At 33.7% G+C, this 20,720-nt stretch overlaps 1 protein-coding gene across 5 annotated transcripts in view; it reads left to right on the forward strand.

The window, feature by feature from the left end:
- Nucleotides 1-17,023, forward strand: part of LOC144964338 (RING finger protein 24-like) — a 38,767-nt gene extending 21,744 nt beyond the window's left edge. For 4 of the 5 annotated variants that reach the window (XM_078898445.1, XM_078898444.1, XM_078898447.1 and 1 more), the window contains exons 3-6: nt 3,431-3,473; nt 10,196-10,234; nt 13,126-13,205; nt 13,449-17,023. In XM_078898445.1, coding sequence (XP_078754571.1) covers nt 3,431-3,473; nt 10,196-10,234; nt 13,126-13,205; nt 13,449-13,593 — 307 coding nt within the window. In that variant the 3' untranslated portion in view covers nt 13,594-17,023. Of the gene's footprint in view, nt 1-754; nt 908-3,430; nt 3,474-10,195; nt 10,235-13,125; nt 13,206-13,448 lie in introns of those variants that run through there. The other variant, XM_078898449.1, reaches the window with a different exon arrangement.
- The last annotated feature ends 3,697 nt before the right edge of the window (nt 17,024-20,720 follow it).

A 20,720-nucleotide genomic window follows, 5' to 3' on the forward strand; every position in this document is an offset into this window, starting at 1 on the left:
TCAGGTTTGAACAAATGGGGAGAATTGTGCATAAGCCAAAACTCTTGTGTATAGAGAGAATGGCCTTTAAACTAAGACAAATTAGTAAACATGCTCATTTTTTACTGCATGTCCATTTATTCATCATGCTCAATTAGCTTTTTTTTTTCTTATTTGAATATGTAGCATTGACAGTAATACTCAATTATTCTGGGTCAACAGGTTTATATGAAGAAAAACTTCACAATGCTTGTTAGTTAAGTTGCCTTTTTACTCGCAGACGTACTGCTTTTAACTTGGTATTTACTCATTCACAAGTTAACCAAACTAATTTTTTTGGAGTTTTTTGTTTTGTTTTGTTAAAAAAAATATATATTTGTCACCTTCCAGTCACTGGCCATGCTCAAACTTGCTTGCATGACTTTATGACGGAATGAGACCTGTGCTGCTCAACCATTGATAGAAGGTTATCATTTATTTATTTATGTTCAAACGTGTGTCAAATGATACTGAGGCTGCAACGCGTGTGCCAATTAACTATTTAAGTCCCAGCTGTTGCCCGCCTTGCCTTCTACTCATCACTTATTCCAATATAGAAAAAAAAGATTACTTGTTGAAACGTAGCTTGAAATGTGATATTTCTATTGTCTTGCATAATAAGCTTCACGCTTGATATGTTTTGTGTTCATTAAACCTTTAGATAGGTTTTATGGAGTAGTAGGCTAAAGACAAGTCAATTAATTAAAAATGAGTAAAATGTAACATTTTAAAGTTTCAATTTTGACTAGGACTAAATAGCAAAAGTTTCAGATGGAACTTCTTTAGTGGCAGCAATTATAATGTTCTTCCTCCGGTCAGCAATTATCTATTCTGTTCAGTAGTCGTCTGTTAGGTACCCCATAATGTATCCGCGACTGCCTTTTGCCAAGTAGGTACTTGTTTTCATCTGATTTGAATAAAGCACAAGGACACAATTGTGAGGTCAGAGCCTTGTCGTGATCATTTTCCTTCCTGCTGTTGTTGAACTTTTTAGTTGAGCTTTTATATAGCGCAATCAATATCCACTAAATGTGCTCAAAGCACTTTACAAGGGGTCCCTAACCTGATGCCTGTTAGGCAATATTACAATTTTTTCGGACAGAGACAACGCTGTTAACGGCCAGGTACTCATTTTACACCTGAGTACAGTGAGAGAAGGTGAGTTAAGAGCCTTTTCCAAGGACTCAACTATGCGCCGAGTGAGGCTCGAACCCAGGATCTTCCGATCCGAAAGCAAGTGTCATACCACTTGACCACATAGCCGCACATATAACTTTATAGTACAAGACATGGCACTCTTCTGTTTTGCCATTGATCCACCAGAATATTGTATCTTTTTTTTTTGACCCACTAGAACAATATACACAATGCGTTTTTTTCATGTTAATTCATTTGGACTACTGCCCCACATAGGGCTCTGCTGCCTAATTAACCAGTAGATTTTTGACCAATCAAAACATGGAATTTGTGACACCTTCCCAGTGCTAGGACAAACATAATTGGTTGTTTATAAACAATATTGTGAATAATATCCACCGCTCTCTGATCTTTGTTATTGTTTTCATACCGCCGAATGGGTGACTAGTTACCACACGATTTTCTCGATCATATTATAAACGTTTAAATTTACACATAGTTTTCTGTGTTGGTTCTATTGATCAAGTTGTAGAACAGTGGTTATTTTACTTAGACACAAGCCATCGATAGTAAAACCTGTGTAGTTTTGCTATGTTGACCAATCACTGCCATTGTTTACATTATGACGACTGTCCGAGAGGCGTGATTATCTAGGTGTCTATTATTTACCTTTTCTAGTCACAAGTAAACAGAACTATGTGGTCTAGTGGTATGACACTTGCTTTCGGATCGGAGGTCCTGGGTTCGAGCCTCAGTCGGCGCATAGTTGAGTCCTTGGAGAAAGCAAATTATTCACATGCTGTTACTGTACTCAGGTGTAAAATTTGTACCTGGTCGTTAACAGCGTTGTCTCTGTCTGAAAAAAAAGTGTACTATCGCCTAACAGGCGTCATGTCCCGTCCTAAATGTTAAATGTTGCTGTTGGCTAGCAACCTCTTGTAAAGCCCTTTGAGCACGTTTAGTGGAAATTGGAAGGGACCCCTTGAATAGCGCTATGAGAACATTTAGTGGATATTGCGCTATATACAAGCTGTTTTTAAAAAAAGATTGGCATATATTCTGGAAGCCAGTCAGTCTGCCCACACTTGTAGTGATTGCCTTGTTGGATCTTAATTAACTCCAGTGAAATATATTCCAACAGACCATCCTCTCATTAAGAGAGTAATAATAAACTGTTGCTGTCTGTGTCATACTAGGAAATTCTGGAGCTCTATGATCATAGCTTTGTGTGTCCCAAAGATTGCTTTTCTTACCGTCAACTGCTCTTAATATCTGACTTCCCATAGTGGGCAGGGGGGGGGGGGTACATACTGTGTCGTCTATCCCCTTATATCTGTTTTCCAACATGCTTTCTTTCTCTGTCTTGGAATGAGATTATTTGGTTTTGTCCTGGCCCTGGCCGGAGTCCTAGCTGGAAGGGAAAAAGTCAAATGCATAGTTATTGTTTTGGGAGATGATATTTTTTTCCTTGTAAATCGTCTCTCTGTTATGTATTATTATATTTGTTGTTTTGAATGCATAATGTTTGCATTTGAGTGTATTCCTCTTTGTTGGATTTTGTGCTTATGTCCGGATGAGACTTATAGGTGATCTCAAACTAAGTACATTAGTGGTACTCTTGGAATCTACATCTGATCCCTATTTGTTCCCAGTTCCCCTATGTCTTACTTTTTCTTGGATGCTTTAATTTTAATTCTAGAACTTTTTACTACCCCATTTTCTTCCTTTTTACTGGCGCTGATATAACCTAAATGTGTTGCAAGCGCCGTAAAACCCTTTAAAACAAACAAACAAGCTCTTAATATCAAATTAAGAAATTAAGGAGCAGGCACTTGTTTAAGATAAAGATCTGAAAATGTATATGAAACAGTGCAGTAATCAGGAGATTGTAGGTTCTATCCACAGGTGAGGGACGCTGATTGTTTTGAAATTGTTTTTATTATTATTATTATTATTATTATTATTATTATTATTATTATTATTATTATTATTATTATTATTATTATTATTATTATTATTTTATTTTCATTTCTTGATTTGTCTGGCACTGTTTCATACACACTTTTTCAGATTTTTACTGCTATTAAAATGCTCACTGGATAGTCGTAAGTTTCATTAATATTTTTGTTCAAGTTTTCCATTCTTAGATTTTTGTTGTCATTCTTCTTCTTTTTTTTTTTACTTCTCTAGGATTCAGCTACTGACCTCATATCACTCTCTTCTTAAAGACTTATGATTTTATCTTTATGAGTCTTTTTTTTTTCTTCTATTTTAGGTTGAAAAGAAATGCAGCAAAACGAGACAGGGGCTACATTGTAGTAAGTATATATTATATTTTAGTTTATTCGTTGGCAGGAGGAATACATGATGCCTGTTTAGGTCTATGTCTTTTTAAAATTATTATTTTAACTTTTAATTCGTATCAACATGCGTCTGTAGTATCCAATGTTTTGCCTCCATTCGTATTTGACATACAGAATAGTCAGAAGTAACCTAAAGAAAACTATGGAAATGATTCTTTTTGTTGTTCCAACCCCAACCCCCCCCCCCCCCCCCCCCCAAATAAAAAAAAAAAACCCAAAAAAAAAACCAATAATAATAAAAATATAAATAAATAGATAAATGAAAAGAATGACTGGTTTTAAAGCATGTTTGCATCATCTACGTTTCTTTTATAATAATTTTTTTTTAAATAAACAGACTTATGAATTCCTCCTGCTCATGCCCAATGGCCATATTGAAAGGACATTGAATAAGCACACGTTCGTGTGCAAATTTTATGTTTTTAGCATCTCATGTCAATCCAGTTGTAATTGGATTGATGGATCTAATTTAGATTTGTCAGAAAGCACTGTGCAGTTGATAAACCTAATAATAGGGCAGCAGTACTCTCTAAATTTTCAACTATATTACAGGGAATAGAATGAGCCACGGCATTTGTGACCCCATCACCTCAAAACGGTATTATGTCGGGATGGGTTCAATGCTAAAAATTGAGTTTATAATCATAAGTATGAATCTTGGGTAAAATTTATATGTTTTATTGAATAACAAAAAGCTATGAAATAGGAGCTTTAATTTATCAAACAAAAGACAGATATTGTAGTCAAACAAAGACATATAATGTAGACGTTTTGGGTTTGCCCTTTATCAACAAAACACGATGAATGAAACATTCGTGTTTTATTGATAAAGGGGAAACCTGAAACGTCCACATTTTCTGTCTTCATTCAATAAATCGAAGCCTCCATTTCATTGCTTATTGTTATTTATTTCTTGGAGCTTCAAGCAGCAACATTTTCATCTTGTTTTATTGAGGAAAGTGAATGTAATAGTAGACCTAAGGAGCCAGAGGTTATCCTTCTAGAGAGTGAATTGGACAATAGCAATTGCTTGCTATCCTTTGGATAGGATGCTAGTCTATTGAATACTTCCCACCTGATCTAATAGACCCGGCTATACAATCACTTTCTGGGTGGACAAGGGGGGAGGGGGGGGGTCTTTACTGCACCCAGGATCGATCACAGCCCCTTTGTGTGTGAAGTGAGTGCTCTACCAATTGAGCTATTGGGACCCCCTGTGCTATGAATGTAGTTTCTTAATATGACATTTCTGATCATTGTTCATTTTACTTAAAAATCACTTTCAAGCACCTGATACATCGTGACATAATACCAATTCGAAGCAATGGACCGCATGTGGACCTGATGATTGTAAATTGAGTTTTTATATAGCACAAATCCACTAAATGCTCTCATAGCGCTTTACAAGGGGTCCCTGGCCAACAGAAACACTTAGCATGTCAGACCAGGCATGGCGTCTGTTAGGCAATATTACAATTTTTTTCGGACAGAGACAATGTTGTTAACAGCCAGGTACTCATTTTACACCTGAGGACGGTGAGAGAATATGATTAAAGAGCCTTTTCTAAGGCTCAACAATACCCCACTTATGCCTCAAACCCAGGACCTCCTGATCTGAAGGCGAATGTCATACCACGAAACCACATAGCGACATTGTAAAAGATTTCCTTTTCACACCACGACAGATGTTGAAGTTTAGTAGAAAGGAAATTTGACACCCTCTATCTGTGATTATTTTCCCATCATTGTTAAATTCCCTGATATCCATAACACGGAGTAAGGATGAATGAATAATTGAATTATTTTTATTGTGGTTAATATTTTAAATTGCTAACTAATGTGAAATGTAAATGTTGCTGCTCGAAGCTCGAAGAAATAAATAACAATGCGATACTGATTGTAAGCTTCAAATTAATTTACGAGAACAGATAATATGGACGTTTTGGGTTTCCCATATATCAACAAAACAGGATGAATGAAACACTACAGACGAATGAGATAAATGGTTGTTTTCTTTTTCCATGAACCATGGAACTAAAAAAAAATTGAGCTTTTATATAGCGCAATATCCACTAAACGTGTTCAAAATGCTTTACAAGGGTTCCCTGGCCAACAGCAACACTTAACATGTAGGACGAGACATGACACCTGTTAGGCGATATTACAATTTATTCGGACAAAGACATCACTGTTAACAGCCAGGTACTCATAATACACCTGAGTACTGTAAGAGAATGTGGGAGTAAAGAGCCTTTTCCAAGGACTCAACTATGCACCGAGCGAGGCTCGAACCCAGGACCTTCCAATCCGAAAGCGAGTGTCATACCACAAGACCACATAGCTGCACTTAATTGTGCAATGTCTTTAAACTATGATAGGAGAATTTTTATGTGTCTTTGATTTACATTGGATGTCTAAGGGTCTGGAGTGTCATCACTGTCCGTATGTCATGTGGGCAGCGTGGCTCAGCGGTACGGTCTCTGCTTCGTACCCGAAAGGTACCGAGTTCGATCACCCGCTGCTGCGCTGTGTGGCCTTGAGCAAGTCACCTCGCCCTAGCTCAATTTGCGGCACTGCACTGCGGCTGACGCCTGGGTTATTCCAGTCTTCCCTTGGAATAAACCCTAAAGACAAATTTCCCCTATGGGATGAATTAAGGGAATTTTATTTTATTTATTTTTATTTTATATAATAATGTCGCAGGTGCCATAAAGCCATTTAACTCTCTCCTTACCATCAATTCTCAAAACTTTTACTAAATTCTCATACCTACTTAACACATAAATTGAATTTTTAAACTCAAATTTAAGCGCACAAAGTGCATGATATACATAATTTTGTAGATCAAAACAAGCGTTACAAAACAGTATTAAGTTCTTGTCAATATAATAATACCTTTTTTTTCACTATTGCGATTTTAAAAAACAAATCTGAGTCAGAAATAATGTTGGGTGTATCGTAACGAGTGTGACGATTTTCTTATAGTTGGTAAGGAGAGAGGTAAAAAAGAAAACAAAACAAACAAAAAACATGAAGTGCAGCTGTAATCTGACAAACGGCTCAACCTGAATTGCGACTCTTTAAAGAACAACAACGATAGGAGGAAGTTTTATGAAAAAGGAATTAAACTTGGAAGATTGCTCACAATGATATAAAGTCAGGTTGTTTTTTTGTTTTTTTTGTTTTTTAAATTTTTAAATACATAATTATTTCCACAAAGCATTTATTTATGTTAAAAAGCTCATTATTACTGGGTTGTTTATTCCAGAGACACTTTTTCAGTATCTATGCATGACTTCTAAACATTGATGTTGGAGATAGGGGTGTACTGTTGCTGAATTCTTGCATTTTTCAGAAAACATGACTCCATATCCCACTTTTTTACAAACAATACAATGCGATTACATAACAATGAGGATGAGAGAACGTGATCCTAGATGCATTGTTTTTTCCAGCATTGCCATCATAAATTAATCATCATACTTTTTATGAGCATCACATTGCAGTTTTAACCTTTGATTTAAACGGAAATGAAGTGAACAAAAAAATGCAATTTAACTAAATTCACGAATATGATTATAAATGATATAAAATGACAAAGGGCTTTTATTTTAATTTTAATTTTATTATATTATTATTATATAAAATTTTGATGCCGTTAATTTTATTCCGTGATTAAGAATTTATAAGCCCTTATAAATATGTGGGTATATGCTGAAGCTTATATATTCACTTTTTGGCACATACACATTCACACACAAGCATACACACATACACGCGCACACACAGACAGTCACATACACACACATAGGAGACATGCATAGTACAAAACTTGTATATATAGGGGTACATCAGCCCTATGCCATTAAATTTGCTTGTGTGTATAATCATAATCTCAATTTGTTCTTTTGGTATTTTAAATCAAATTCTCATAACTTACAGCTTTAATAAGATAATTTAGCTGTTTATGGCATAATAGGAAACAATGAGGAATGCAAAAAAATTAAATAGCTCCTTAGTGTTGAATATCTCAGTGTTTAAAAAAAATATTTAGCAACCATCTTTGTAATGAGTCCATACATCAGATCAATTAAATTGTGACAAATATTGAATGTTTATTTTTTTATTTCAATCCAATGAAGTGGTCAATGGCGTCGATTATAGAGCATCCCTCTCTTGTCCGGGCAAAGTTGCCTTAATAGTCCGATTGTGGGTTCGAATCCTCATCATCGCAAAGTTTTTATACTCTATTATCTTCTGGCTCTTTCCGGCTCACTTTATTTTTTGTTTTAATCCAATGCTTCGAGACCAGGAAGGCCTCCAAACTTAACATTTGCCTCTTTTAAAGAATAGGAAACCAAGATGCACAAAGTGGGAGTGCTGGGTGGGGTTCCTGACCTCCCATAGTGGGCAGGGAGGTACTTACTGTGTCTTCTATCCCCCTACATCTGTTTATCAACTTGATTTCTGTCTTTGTCTTGGAATGAGATCACTTGGTTTTGTCCTGGTCCTGACTGGGAGGTAAACAGTTAAATGTATGGTTTGTTTTGGGAGATGATATTTTTATCCGTTGTAAATCATCTTCTGTTATGTACTGTATTATTTTTCCTTTACTTATATATATATATGATTTGTAAACAATTGAGTGTGTTCCTCTTGGCGGGGACCTGTTCTTATGTCTGGATGAGATATTTAGTGATCTCAAACTAAGTACACTGATAGTGTCCTCTTGGAATCTACATTTGTTTCCTCTTTGAACCAATTCCCCTTTGTCTGCCTTATGCGTTGATGCTTTAATTGTAATTCTAGAACGTTTTACCATCCCATTTTCTTCCTTTTTACTGGCACTGAAATTACATTAAATGTGTTGCAAGTGCTGTAAAACCCTTAAAAACAAACAAACAAACAAACAAAGTGGGAGTGATTGATAGCTCATATGGGAGAGTCACGCTCTCCCCGGCCAGGCAGGGTTGTCGTACCAGTTAGGTTGCGGGATCGAACCCCCATCGCCACCACAAAATTTTGATTCTCTATTGTCTTCTGGCACTTTTCTACTCACTTCATTTCTTGTTAATATGCACAAAAGTAATTCCTAAGGGCCAAATGAAAAAGTTAATATTATAAAGGCCCAGGAATAAAACAACGTAAACAATATGAACTTCCTGAAGTAATATCCTCAGGGTCTGTAATCAGATTTCATGAGCATTTTCACCACTAGGTTTAACTTCATTGTCTCTGTTTGGTTTTATCTCAACCAAATGCTGAAAGTTGACCATTGAAGTCAAAAGGATTAGCATTACAAAACTCTGACAAGATAAAAATCTACATTCATTCCTTTCAGTTAAAGCTTCTAACACCAAAATTGAGAGGTACCTAATAGAGTCAATAAAATGTGTAATAAAATATAGAGAGTAATAAGGACTCTTATAAAAGCTACAAAACAAAGTAAACGACGTTTCAGCCTTTGGCCTTCTTCTGAAGAAGAGGCAGAAACATGTTTACTTTGTTTCGTATCCTTTATAAGTGTCATTTTTACTCCCTTTATTTTACTACTTACAAAAGCTTCTAACTTAATTCACATTTTATGATTCAGACTTTAAGATCATTTTTAAGGTGTAGGTCACAATAACATAACACCAGATTTTTGTGTCAGTCAAAAATATGTTATGAATATATAAAGTTATAACGAAATTGATGTCACCCCGCTCTTTGTAATGTTTTCCAACAGCCATTTTTAATGATTACTTGTCACTAAATTCTATCAATCAGACTATAAAAAATTAAGGTTACACATAGTTTAAGTTTGTTGGTACGTTTTATCCGGCTGGTGGATATTGTGAGTTATTTTAGCTAAATGTATAGCATCAATAGTGGAATGAACGATTGTCTGTAGTCTGGAATATGAAAACATCGAGTAAAAAGTAATTTAGTTAAAATTCAAAAACAAATATTGGTGATGATTATTTGGGATATTAATAATGACACAATTTGCGGTGGTTGGATGGGAGCATCACCCTTGAATCATATACCTATGATGTTCGCATGGGTGTACGATCCGATAGTGATGTCGTTTCTTCTTCTCTTTACTAGCCTATCCTGCTTCTTTGGTTTGTGATTGTATTTTTGACAGGGGATATTTTTTTTTTCTGTAAATCTTCTGCCTGTTTGTTCTTGGTTATTGATAATTTAGCTTATAATTATGATAATTTAGCTTCTTTAGGTTATGATTTTGATTTACATTTGTACTATTTTTGTTAGATTGCTTGTTTTTTTGTTTCAGCGGTCTCTCATATAACCTCAATTGTGTTGGAAGAGACCTAAAGCAACAACAAACAAACAAAAATGACACAATTTGTTCTTCCTTTAAGACAATTAATTTTAATTGAAGTTTTTACAGGGTTTTTTTGGGGGTTTTTTACATCATAATGCTAATAGTTATACGTATATTGAAAATAATCATTATAATGTTATCGAGAGCAGTAGAAGCTGTTTTCATCCAAAGACTTTCAATTTTCACCTTTTCATAAGTATACTATGATGATGTGCTTTTACGTTGTTTTGTTTTAAACATTTTTTTCTTGTTTTCTTTTTTGTTGTTTTTTTTTCTTTTATATAGAATTATTTCTGATGTTTTTTTATATTTTTTTGTTCATTTCAATTTCAAACTCTATTTTCAGAGCAAATACAAACCAAAGAACAAGGATGAACAAAACGAGGTAAGTGAATTTATAACTAATGAAGTTTTGAAGAATCAAATAGATTGTCTCCCTTTGATTAAAAGAGATTTTTCTTCCTTTCTTTTTATTCCTTATTTGTATATGTTGTTTTTTTCCCCCACTTCAGATTATACCAAATTAACAATATTATAAAGAACGGTCTTTGAGTCTGTTCATTTAAATTGCTTAGAGGAGATTTAAAATTGCTAAATCAAAATTAAATCACAAAAAAATATGGCAGCGTCCAACAAACTAGACAAGCGTCAAATGAAATTTAACATATATTGTTAATACAAATACAATTGCAACACAGTTTATGGGATTGCATGGTTAACATTGGAATATATAATCATCATCGTCCATCATCATCATCATCATCATCATCATCGTCATCATCATCATCATCATCATCATATTATATATATTATTATTATTATTATTATTATATATTATTATTATTATTATTATTATTATTATTATTATTATTATTATTATTATTATTATTATTATTATTATTATTATTATTATTATTATATTATTATTATTATTATTATATTATTATTATTATTATTATTATTATTATTATTATATTATTATTATTATTATTATTATATTATTATTATTATATATTATTATATTATATTATATTATTATATTATATATTATTATTATTATTATTATTATTATTATTATTATTATTATTATTATTATTATTATTTTATTACTATTACTATTACTATTATTATTATTATTATTATTATTATTATTATTATTATTATTATTATTATTATTATTATTATTATTATATTTATCATCCTCATTCTCTCGAGATGAGAAATAACAGCGATATCAAGTGTTTGGAAGCCACTAGTATTGGAATTCTTATTCTTGCAGCACTGTTATTTTTTGACAAAGTGGTGGAGATCAGGAAATCTATCAATTTCTGACTGGATTACAATTTAGATTTGGACATAATATCCAAAAATATTTCCAACTTAGCAAAAGTAAAATCATGTGTATGAAATGCTTTACCCAAGTATTGAATACCTCGGCTGTACACGATCTAGTGGTATAACACTCGCTTTCGGATCGGAAGGTCCCGGATCTGAGCCTCGCTCGGCGCTTAGTTGAGTCCTTGGAAAAGGCTCTTTACTCATATTCTCTCACCGTACTCGGGTGTAAAATGAATAGCTGGCCACTAACAGCGTTGTCTCTGTCGGAAAAAAAAAAATGTAATATCATCTAGCAGGCGTTTTGTCTCGTTCTACATGTTACGTGTTGCTCTTGGTCATGGACCCCTTGTAAAGCGCTTTGAGCATGTTTAGTGGATATTGCGCTCTATAAAAGTTCTATTTTTTGGGAGGGTTTTTGTTTTGTTTTGTTTTTCAAAAATATTTGAGATATTTTTCCATCGAAGAATGAGAAAATTGATTCATTACAAATTCGCTGGCTGAAAATACAAGAGCTTAGTCGCTTTTCAAAATGCTGGATGCGTTCAGTATCACACAGTATCTAACTGGGTGGGGTTCCCAACCTCCCATAGAGGGCAGGGAGGTACTTACTGTATATTCTATCCCTCTATATCTGTTTTCCAACCTACTTTCTGTCTTTATCTTGGAATGAGATTACTTGGTTTTGTCCTGGCCCTGGCCGGATGCCCTTGCTGAGCGGGAAACAGTCAAATGTATAGTTAGTTTTGAGAGGTGATATTTTTTACCTTGTAAATCAGCTCTCTGTAATGCACTGTATTATCTTTTGTTTACACATTATTTATGATTTCTATACATTTGAGTGTATCCTTCTTAGTGGGGACCTGTGCTTGTGTCTGGATTAGACTTTTAGGCGATCTCAAACTAAGTACTTTGCTCTTGGAATCCACTGTTTCCTATTTGAACCAATTCCACTTTTGTCTTACCTTTTCTTGGGTACTTTAATTGTAATTCTATAACTTTTTACTATCCTATTTTCTTATTTTTTACTGGCGCTGATATGACCTTAATGTGTTGCAAGCGCCGTAAAACCCTTAAAAACAAAAACAGTTATTATTTCTCATCTCGAGAGAATGAGGATGATAAATATAATGATAATAATAATACTAATAATAATAATACTAATAATAATAATAATAATAATAATAATAATAATAATAATAATAATAATGATAATAATAATAATAATAATAATAATAATAATAATAATAATAAAATAATAATAATATAATAATAATATATAATAATAACAATAATAACAATTATAATAGTAATAATAATAATAATAATAGTAATAATAATAATAATAAAAATAATAAGAATAAGAATAATAATAATAATAATCATAATAATAATAATAATCATAATAATAATAACAATAATAACAATAGTAATAGTAATAATAATAATAATCATAATAATAATCATAATAATAATCATAATAATAATAATAATAATCATAATAATAATAATAATAATAATAATAATAATAATAATAATAATAATAATAATAATAATAATAATAATAATAATAATCATAATAATCATAATAATCATAATAATAATAATAATAATAATAATAATAATAATAATAATAATAATAATAATAATAATCATAATAATAATCATAATAATAGTAATAATAATAATAATAATCATAATAATAATAACAATAATAATAATAATGATAATAATAATATTAATAATAATAACAATAATAATAACAATAATAATAATCATAATAATAATCATAATAATAATAATAATAACAATAATAATAATCATAATAATAATGATAATAATAATAATCATAATAATAATAATAATAATCATAATCATAATAATAACAATAATAATAATGATGATGATGATGATCTAATTGTGTTCTTTCCTCCATTATAGAGTTGTCCTGTATGCCTGGAAGAATTCCAGACGAAAGAGAAGATTGCTGTGTGTCAATGCCGACACAGCTTTCATTCCCAGTAAGTATTAATTATTTTTGCGTTTGTTTGTCTGGACTTTGTGTAGATGAGAGATGTGAGAATTTGATAGTGCAGGTTGTAATTGTTTTTACTATTCCATCATTTTATTTTTTCCCCTCCATGCAGAAAAAATAAACAATGCAAAAAAAAAAAAAAAAAAGGGAAGAAAGAAACAGACAGAATAGATATTTAATGGTCTAATTTATAATACCCTCTCTACTTTTTTTTTTCTCTCTCTCTCAGGTGTTTGGTTCAGTGGTTATCACAAAGAAACATTTGTCCCTTATGCAAGACTCCAGTCCGCCCTGCAGGGGAGAGAACTGGCCTTATTCCAACACCCCAGCCCGTTGTACCTATAGAAAGTGCAGTGGGGACATCCTCTCCATAGGAATTTTTAAATATTATCTGAAAAGTGATTTATTTGAAGGAAAGATACATTTGAAATGAAAAATCGTCACAATAATCAATCTTTCTTAGTTGACTAGTTGAATGATTTAATTTTCTATTTATTTATTTATTTAGTTATTTATTTATTTATTTATTTATTTATCGTATCAATCCTAAAATTGTCTGGTATCGTTTTTAGATTTTTAAATCTTGCATCAGAGCTTGTTCCTCGGCATTTCACAATAAATTTACATAAAAGTGCCTTTTCAATTATTTATTGCGGGTAAATGTATTTTAAAATGATAAAAGCATTCAAGATTAATGTCAACCTTGTCATTCTAAGAGTTATTAATAATACGATCTTTACTGTGTAAATAAAAGTTATTGATGTTATAATATTTGCCCTCTCTATTTCAAGTCCTGTATTTACACATATCATCACTATTTTACTATTCTCTAAGAGTTTCTTATGTTTAATTTTAAACGTTCAAATGGCTTTTTTTTCAAAGATTTTATTATAAAATTATCTACAAAACTAAATATCCCCAATCATTGACGGCTTCATGAGCAATTTCTATGGTTTTTAATGGTGCTTTTTTTATTTGGGAAAATTGAACACAGTTAAATAAAGTGACAATTCTCAAAAGTTTATGGTCATACATATTACTCATAATCTTGACTTTTTGTTGTCTCTATGATTGAAAGATAATGCCATGCCCTCGCAGGAGAGCCTCAGTCAAGGTAAACCAACATATCGGCTTTTTACATTCCTTATATCTCCCCTTCTGTATTGATATATTCCCTTGGTGTAAAGCACTCTTATTTTTTTTTTTTACTTTAAAACGCTGCATATTGTCATGTATCCTCGTTTGACGTCTTCTAAATTAATTGTAAATTATTCACAAGGACAACAATATATTACAAAGCACCTCAAATTTGCTTTAAAAATACTATACAATAGTGGGATTTATTCATTTATTTATTTCTCAATTCCATTTATTCATTTATCAATTTTATAATGGGCTTTCGAAAAAACTCAACGAGCATATTTACCGTCATTCTTTCTGTTATTTTGTTGTGTAATGGTGGAGATTAAGGAGAGAGTAGAATTCAACAGATATCCTGGGTGGGGATCCTGACCTCCCTTAGTGGGCAGGGAGGTACACACTGTGCCTTCTATCCCCTTATATCTGTTTTCCAACACGCTTTCTGTCTTTTTCTCGGAATGAGATTACTTGGTTTTGTCCTGGCACTGGCCTGAGTCCTAGCTGGGAGGGAAACAGTCAAATGCATAGTTATTGTTTTGGGAGATGATATTTTTTTCTTTGTAAATCATCTCTCTGTTATGTAGTATTATATTTGTTATAATTTATAATGTACGCATTTGAGTGTGTTCCTCTTAGTGGGGGGCCATGCTTGTGTCCGGATGAGACTTATTGGTGATCTCAAACTAAGTACAGGGTGTCCAGGGAAGTCGGAAAGTTGGAAATTGGTCGAAAATTTCATACTTGGTCGGAAATGTTGGAAATAATGAGATTGAGGGTGAAATTTCCTCTAAAATTAGAAAAATCAGGAATTTCTTGATTAAAATGTGATATAAAAAATGTACGAAGGACAACTGCTGTGCACACAATTTTATTAGTTTACTACAACTTTCACCACATCATCATCCGTGTCACCATCACTATTACAAACTACTACATCATCATCCCCATCACCACCACTACCACATCCCATACAATCACTACAACTACTACCACATCATCATACCCACCACCACAACTACTCCAACCACCACCACATCATCATCCTTATCACCACTACTACTGCAACTACTACCACATCATCATCACTACCACCACTACTGCAACCACTACCACCACATCATCGCCATCACCACTACTGCAACCACTACCACATCATCATCACTACAACCACTACTTCAACCACTACCACATCATCATCACTACCACATCATCATCACTACCACCACTACTGCAACCACTACATCATCATCACTACCACCACTACTGCAACCACTACTACATCATCATCACTACCACCACGACTGCAACTGCAACCACATCATCATCACCACCACCACTACTGCAACCACTACATCATCATCACTACCACCACTACTGCAACCACTACCACATCATCATCACTACCACCACTACTGCAACCACTACTACATCATCATCACTACCACCACTACTGCAACCACTACCACATCATCACTACCACCACTACTGCAACCACTACATCATCATCACTACCACCACTGCTGCAACCACTACATCATCATCACTACCACCACTACTGCAACCACTACATCATCATCCCTACCACCACCACACCGCCATTGCTACAACTACTACTACATCACCATCTATACCACCTTCACCATTACTACAACCACCACTACATCATCATCCCTATCACCTCCACGACCATAACCACCACCACATTCATCACCATGCCTACCACTACTACAACCACCACATCACTATCCCTAACACCACCACTATTACTACAACCAACATATCATCATCATCCCTACCACAACCAACACGACTACAATCGCTGCCACATCATCATCCCTACCATCATTACTACAACCATTATAAACAACTACCACTGCACTACCATCTCTACCACTAGTACCAGTACTTACTGCCACATCATACCTACAAACAAATCATATGAGTATTTTTAAAAGTGAAAATGGGGGTGGGTGGTGGCTTTTGACATTGTATAATCACATGGTACCATTCTCTAAGTAGATAAGATTTTATATGTTGCTATCAGTTTTGAAATTCCTCCGAATGTTGTCAAAAATTGCTGCGAGACACATTTTGGGTTGCCTCTCAGTAAATTTTAATGAGATTCAATTTTATAGATTATAGTCGCATGGATGGGTCATGATCTGTGCTCTGAGAAATTTCCTCCTTTTTTGACCAGTCATTTTCACCTTTGCTCTTACTTTAAAATATGGATTGTGTTGAGGTAAAACCTATTTTAAGTAGGATTGTCTTTTTCAAGCCTATAGAACGCTGTGGGGATGGCAAGAATTGGTAAAATACCTGGTAGGAAATTTCACTTCAAGGTAGGAAATTTTAAGGTTGAATTTCCCTGGACACCCTGAAGTACATTGATGGTATGCTCTTGGAATCTACATCTGATCCCTATTTGTTCTCAGTTTCCCTTTGTCTTACTTTTTCTTGGATGCTTTTTAATTGTAATTCTAGAACTTTTTACTATCCCATTTTCTTCCTTTTTACTGGCGCTGATATAACCTTAACGTGTTGCAAGCGCCGTAAAACCCTTAAAATAAAAAAAACAAACAATTCAACAGATAGCCAGGGAATATAAGACTTTCTTGCTTAGAAAGTGTCTAAAAATGGGGGGGGGGGGGGGGGGGGGGGGGGGGGGGGGGGGAGGTGAAAAGATCAAAATGATCTCAAAATATTTTAATGTTGTCTCACAAAGCAGTTATATCACTTGAATTGTATCGATGAATTTCTTTACTTACTTACTTAATACTCTTCACCCCTTTGTGTGGCTATGTGGTCTAGGAGTATGACACTTGCCCTCGGATCGGATGATCCTGGGTTTGAGTCTTGCTTGGCACATAGTTGAGTCCTTGGAAAAGACTCTTTACTCACATTTTCTCACTGTACTCAGGAGTAAATTGAGTACCTGGCTGTTAATAGCATTGTCTCTGTCAGAAAAAAAAATTGTATTATTACCTATCAGGCGTCATGTCTCTTTCTTTATGTTACATGTTGCTGTTGGTCAGGGACCCTTTGTAAAGCACTTTGAGCACGTTTAGTGGATATTGCGCTATATAAAAGCTCAATTTAATTTAATTAAAGTTGCTTTTATTTTCCCTTTAAGCCATTTCTTTGAGTGACTGAGTTTTGTAAACCATTCAAGTGTCTCCTGGCTTGCATCTCATGTCGATGTTTGTAAGACTTTTGGTTGCCTTAGACATGCAACTGGCAGCAACTTGTCACTATTTCCCATTCATATTGCTGTTTACCAGACTCATATGATCTCCGTTTGTTGCAAGTTCTGACCTATAGATCTTTCTTTCTGCCCATCTATGTTAAACGCTATATAAATTATTAGGCGCTGTAATTACCTTAAAATGTCGTGCAAATGCTGTTAAAGTTTTTTAAATAATGTTTTTGAGTTCAACTTTGTCAAATATCTTTTTATAATGAACAAAACGTATAGACAAATTTTTATATTTCTGGACAACATTCACTTGTGGAATTGGGATGAAAGTAGAATTTATGGTTCGTCAAATTGCTAGATAACTTAACTTTTTTTTTCGTATCGTTTGTTGGAGTCAAGATACCTATAAATTTCTAGATTCTGTCAAATTTGTGTATTTGGGATGAAAATAGTATTTCTGGTCCGTCAAATTGCGAAATAACTTGACTTTTTTCTCTTATCGTTTTGTTGGAGTCAAGATACTTATAAACCTCTAGATTATGTCAACACAATGCTGTTTTGCTTTTCTTGACAAATTATGGTGCAGTAACTGGTCTAATATAAAGACCTGAAAAATTGTGTATGAAATAGTGCCAGACAAAGCAATAAAGAAAAATACAAGAAAAAAAAATTAACATCCCAAAAAAAATCCAGTCCAGGAAGACAGATTTTTTAGGATGTTTTTTTATCCTTGTATTTGTCTTTCTTTGTCTGGCACTGTTTCATACACACTTTTTCCAGGCCTTTTTCCGTTTTCTCCCAGGGTCTGAAAATGTCCGTGATTCCTTTTTCAATGGTTATAGAATAATAATTCGGTTGTGTGATGTCGAAAAGAAACAAATTATCTTGAACTCTATTAGTTCATATGTCAATGTTTATATTTATCAATATTTAAACAATTTTTTAAAGAAGATATCTACACACACTACACTATATACATATAATATATATATATGATCCACCTAAATCATTATATTAATCTATTATACAATTGGTTCTAAACGATTGTGTTATCATTCCCATTCATGTCGATAACAATACTTTATTATATGAATAACCAGATTTTGTAAAGTTGTTTTTATATTAGCTTCATACAATTATTCCATAGTTATTCAAAAGGTGATTTTATTTACTTCACCATCAACTTTTTAATTCAAGTTAAGCAACATGTTTTTATTCTTACGAATTTTTTTTTTTCCTCATATTTTTGTTTTTTGTTTAACAGATTGTTTAACATATATTGTCACTGGGAAATCAAAACCATAATTCATATCTTTGTAGATATTTTAAAATGTTGCTTGTTTTGTGAAGCTTTTAATGATATGGTATCCTCCCATAGTGGATAGGGAGGCACTTACTGTGTCTTTCTGGGTGGGGTTCCCTACCTCCACAGTGGGCAGGGAGGTACATACCATGTCTTCTATCCCCTTATATCTGTTTTCCAACATGCTTTTCTGTCTTTGTCTTGGTATGAGATTGCTTGGTTTTGTCCCGACCCTGGTCGGAGTCCTTGGCTGGGAGGGAAACAGTCAAATGCGTAGTTATTGTTTTGGGAGATGATATTTTTTTCCTTGTAAATCATATCTCTGTTATGTATTATTATGTTTGTTATTTTTAAAATCAACTTCTGCTTAAAATCAACACCTCTTGTTGGTCTCAGATTTTCTGTTCTTCATCTCAATGTGTTCCATCTGGGTGGGGTTCCTGACCTCCCATAGTGGGCAGGGAGGTACTTGCTATGTCTTCTATCCCCTATATATGTTTTCCAACTTGCTTTCTGTCTTTGTCTTGGAAAGAGATTACTTGGTTTTGTCCTGGCCCTGGCCTGAGTCCTAGCTGGGAGGGAAACAGTCAAATGCATAGTTATTGTTTTGGGAGATGATATTTTTTTCCTTGTAAATCATATCTCTGTTATGTATTATTATGTTTGTTATTTTTAATGTATAATGTAAGCATTTGAGTGTATTCCTGTTCGTTGGATTTTGTGCTTGTGTCCGGATGAGACTTATAGGTGATCTCAAACTAAATACATTGATGGTTTGCTCTTGGAATCTGCATCTGATCCCTATTTGTTCCCAGTTCCCGTTTGTCTTCCTTTCTCTTGGGTGCTTTAATTGTAATTCTAGATCTTTTTACTATCCCATTTTCTTCCTTTTTACTGGCGCTGATATAACCTAAATGTGTTGCAAGTGCCGTAAAACCCTTAAAAACAAACAAACGAAACCAATTTGCCTTCTGGCTTTGTTTTGGAATGAGATTACTTGGTTTTGTCCTGGCACTGGCCGGATACTCTAGCTGGGAGGGAAACAGTCAAATGCATAGCTGCATAGTTATTATTTTGGGAGATGATATTTTTTTCATTGTAAATCATCTCTCTGTTATGTATTATTATATATGTTATTTTGAATATATAATGTAAGCATTTGAGTGTATTCCCCTTTGTTGGATCTTTTACTTGTGTCAGGATAAGACTTATAGGTGATCTCAAATAAATTACATTGGTAGTATACTCTTAGATTCTACATCTGATCCCTATTTGTTCCCAGTTCCCCTGTGTCTTACTTTCTTACTTTCTCTTGGGTGCTTCGATTGTAATTCTAGAACTTTTTACTATCCTATTTTCTTCCTTTTTACTGGCGGTGATATAACCTAAATGTGTTGCAAGTGCCATAAAACCCTTTAAAAAAATAAGTCAATTTCTGGTTTGGAGCACCGTATTATTCCTCCCCGCCCCCCCCCCCCCCCCCCCCCCCCCCCCCCAAAATAAAAAAAAAATAAAAATAAAAGAATTCTACCCTTTTTGTGTTATGAGGCAATTTTAGACCACTCCGATAGTGGGCAGGGAGGTATATACTGTGTCTTCTATCCCCCTATGTCTGTTTTCCAACATGCTTTCTGTCTTTGTCTTGGAATGAGATTACTTAGTTTTGTCCTGGCTCTGGCCGGATACCCTGGCTAGGAGGGAAACAATCAAATGTATAGTTAGTTTTGGGAGATGAAATTTTTTTCATTGTAAATCATCTCTCTGTAATGCACTGTATTATGCTTTCTTTATATTATATATGATTTGTAAAACATTTGAGTGTGTTCCTCTCAGCGGGGACTTGTGCTTGTGTCTGGAGGAGA

Source organism: Berghia stephanieae, chromosome 2 (genome assembly GCF_034508935.2).
Source record: "Berghia stephanieae isolate SIO BIC M18660-M18661 chromosome 2, UCSD_Bste_1.3, whole genome shotgun sequence".
NCBI classification, from domain to species: Eukaryota; Metazoa; Mollusca; class Gastropoda; order Nudibranchia; family Aeolidiidae; genus Berghia; species Berghia stephanieae.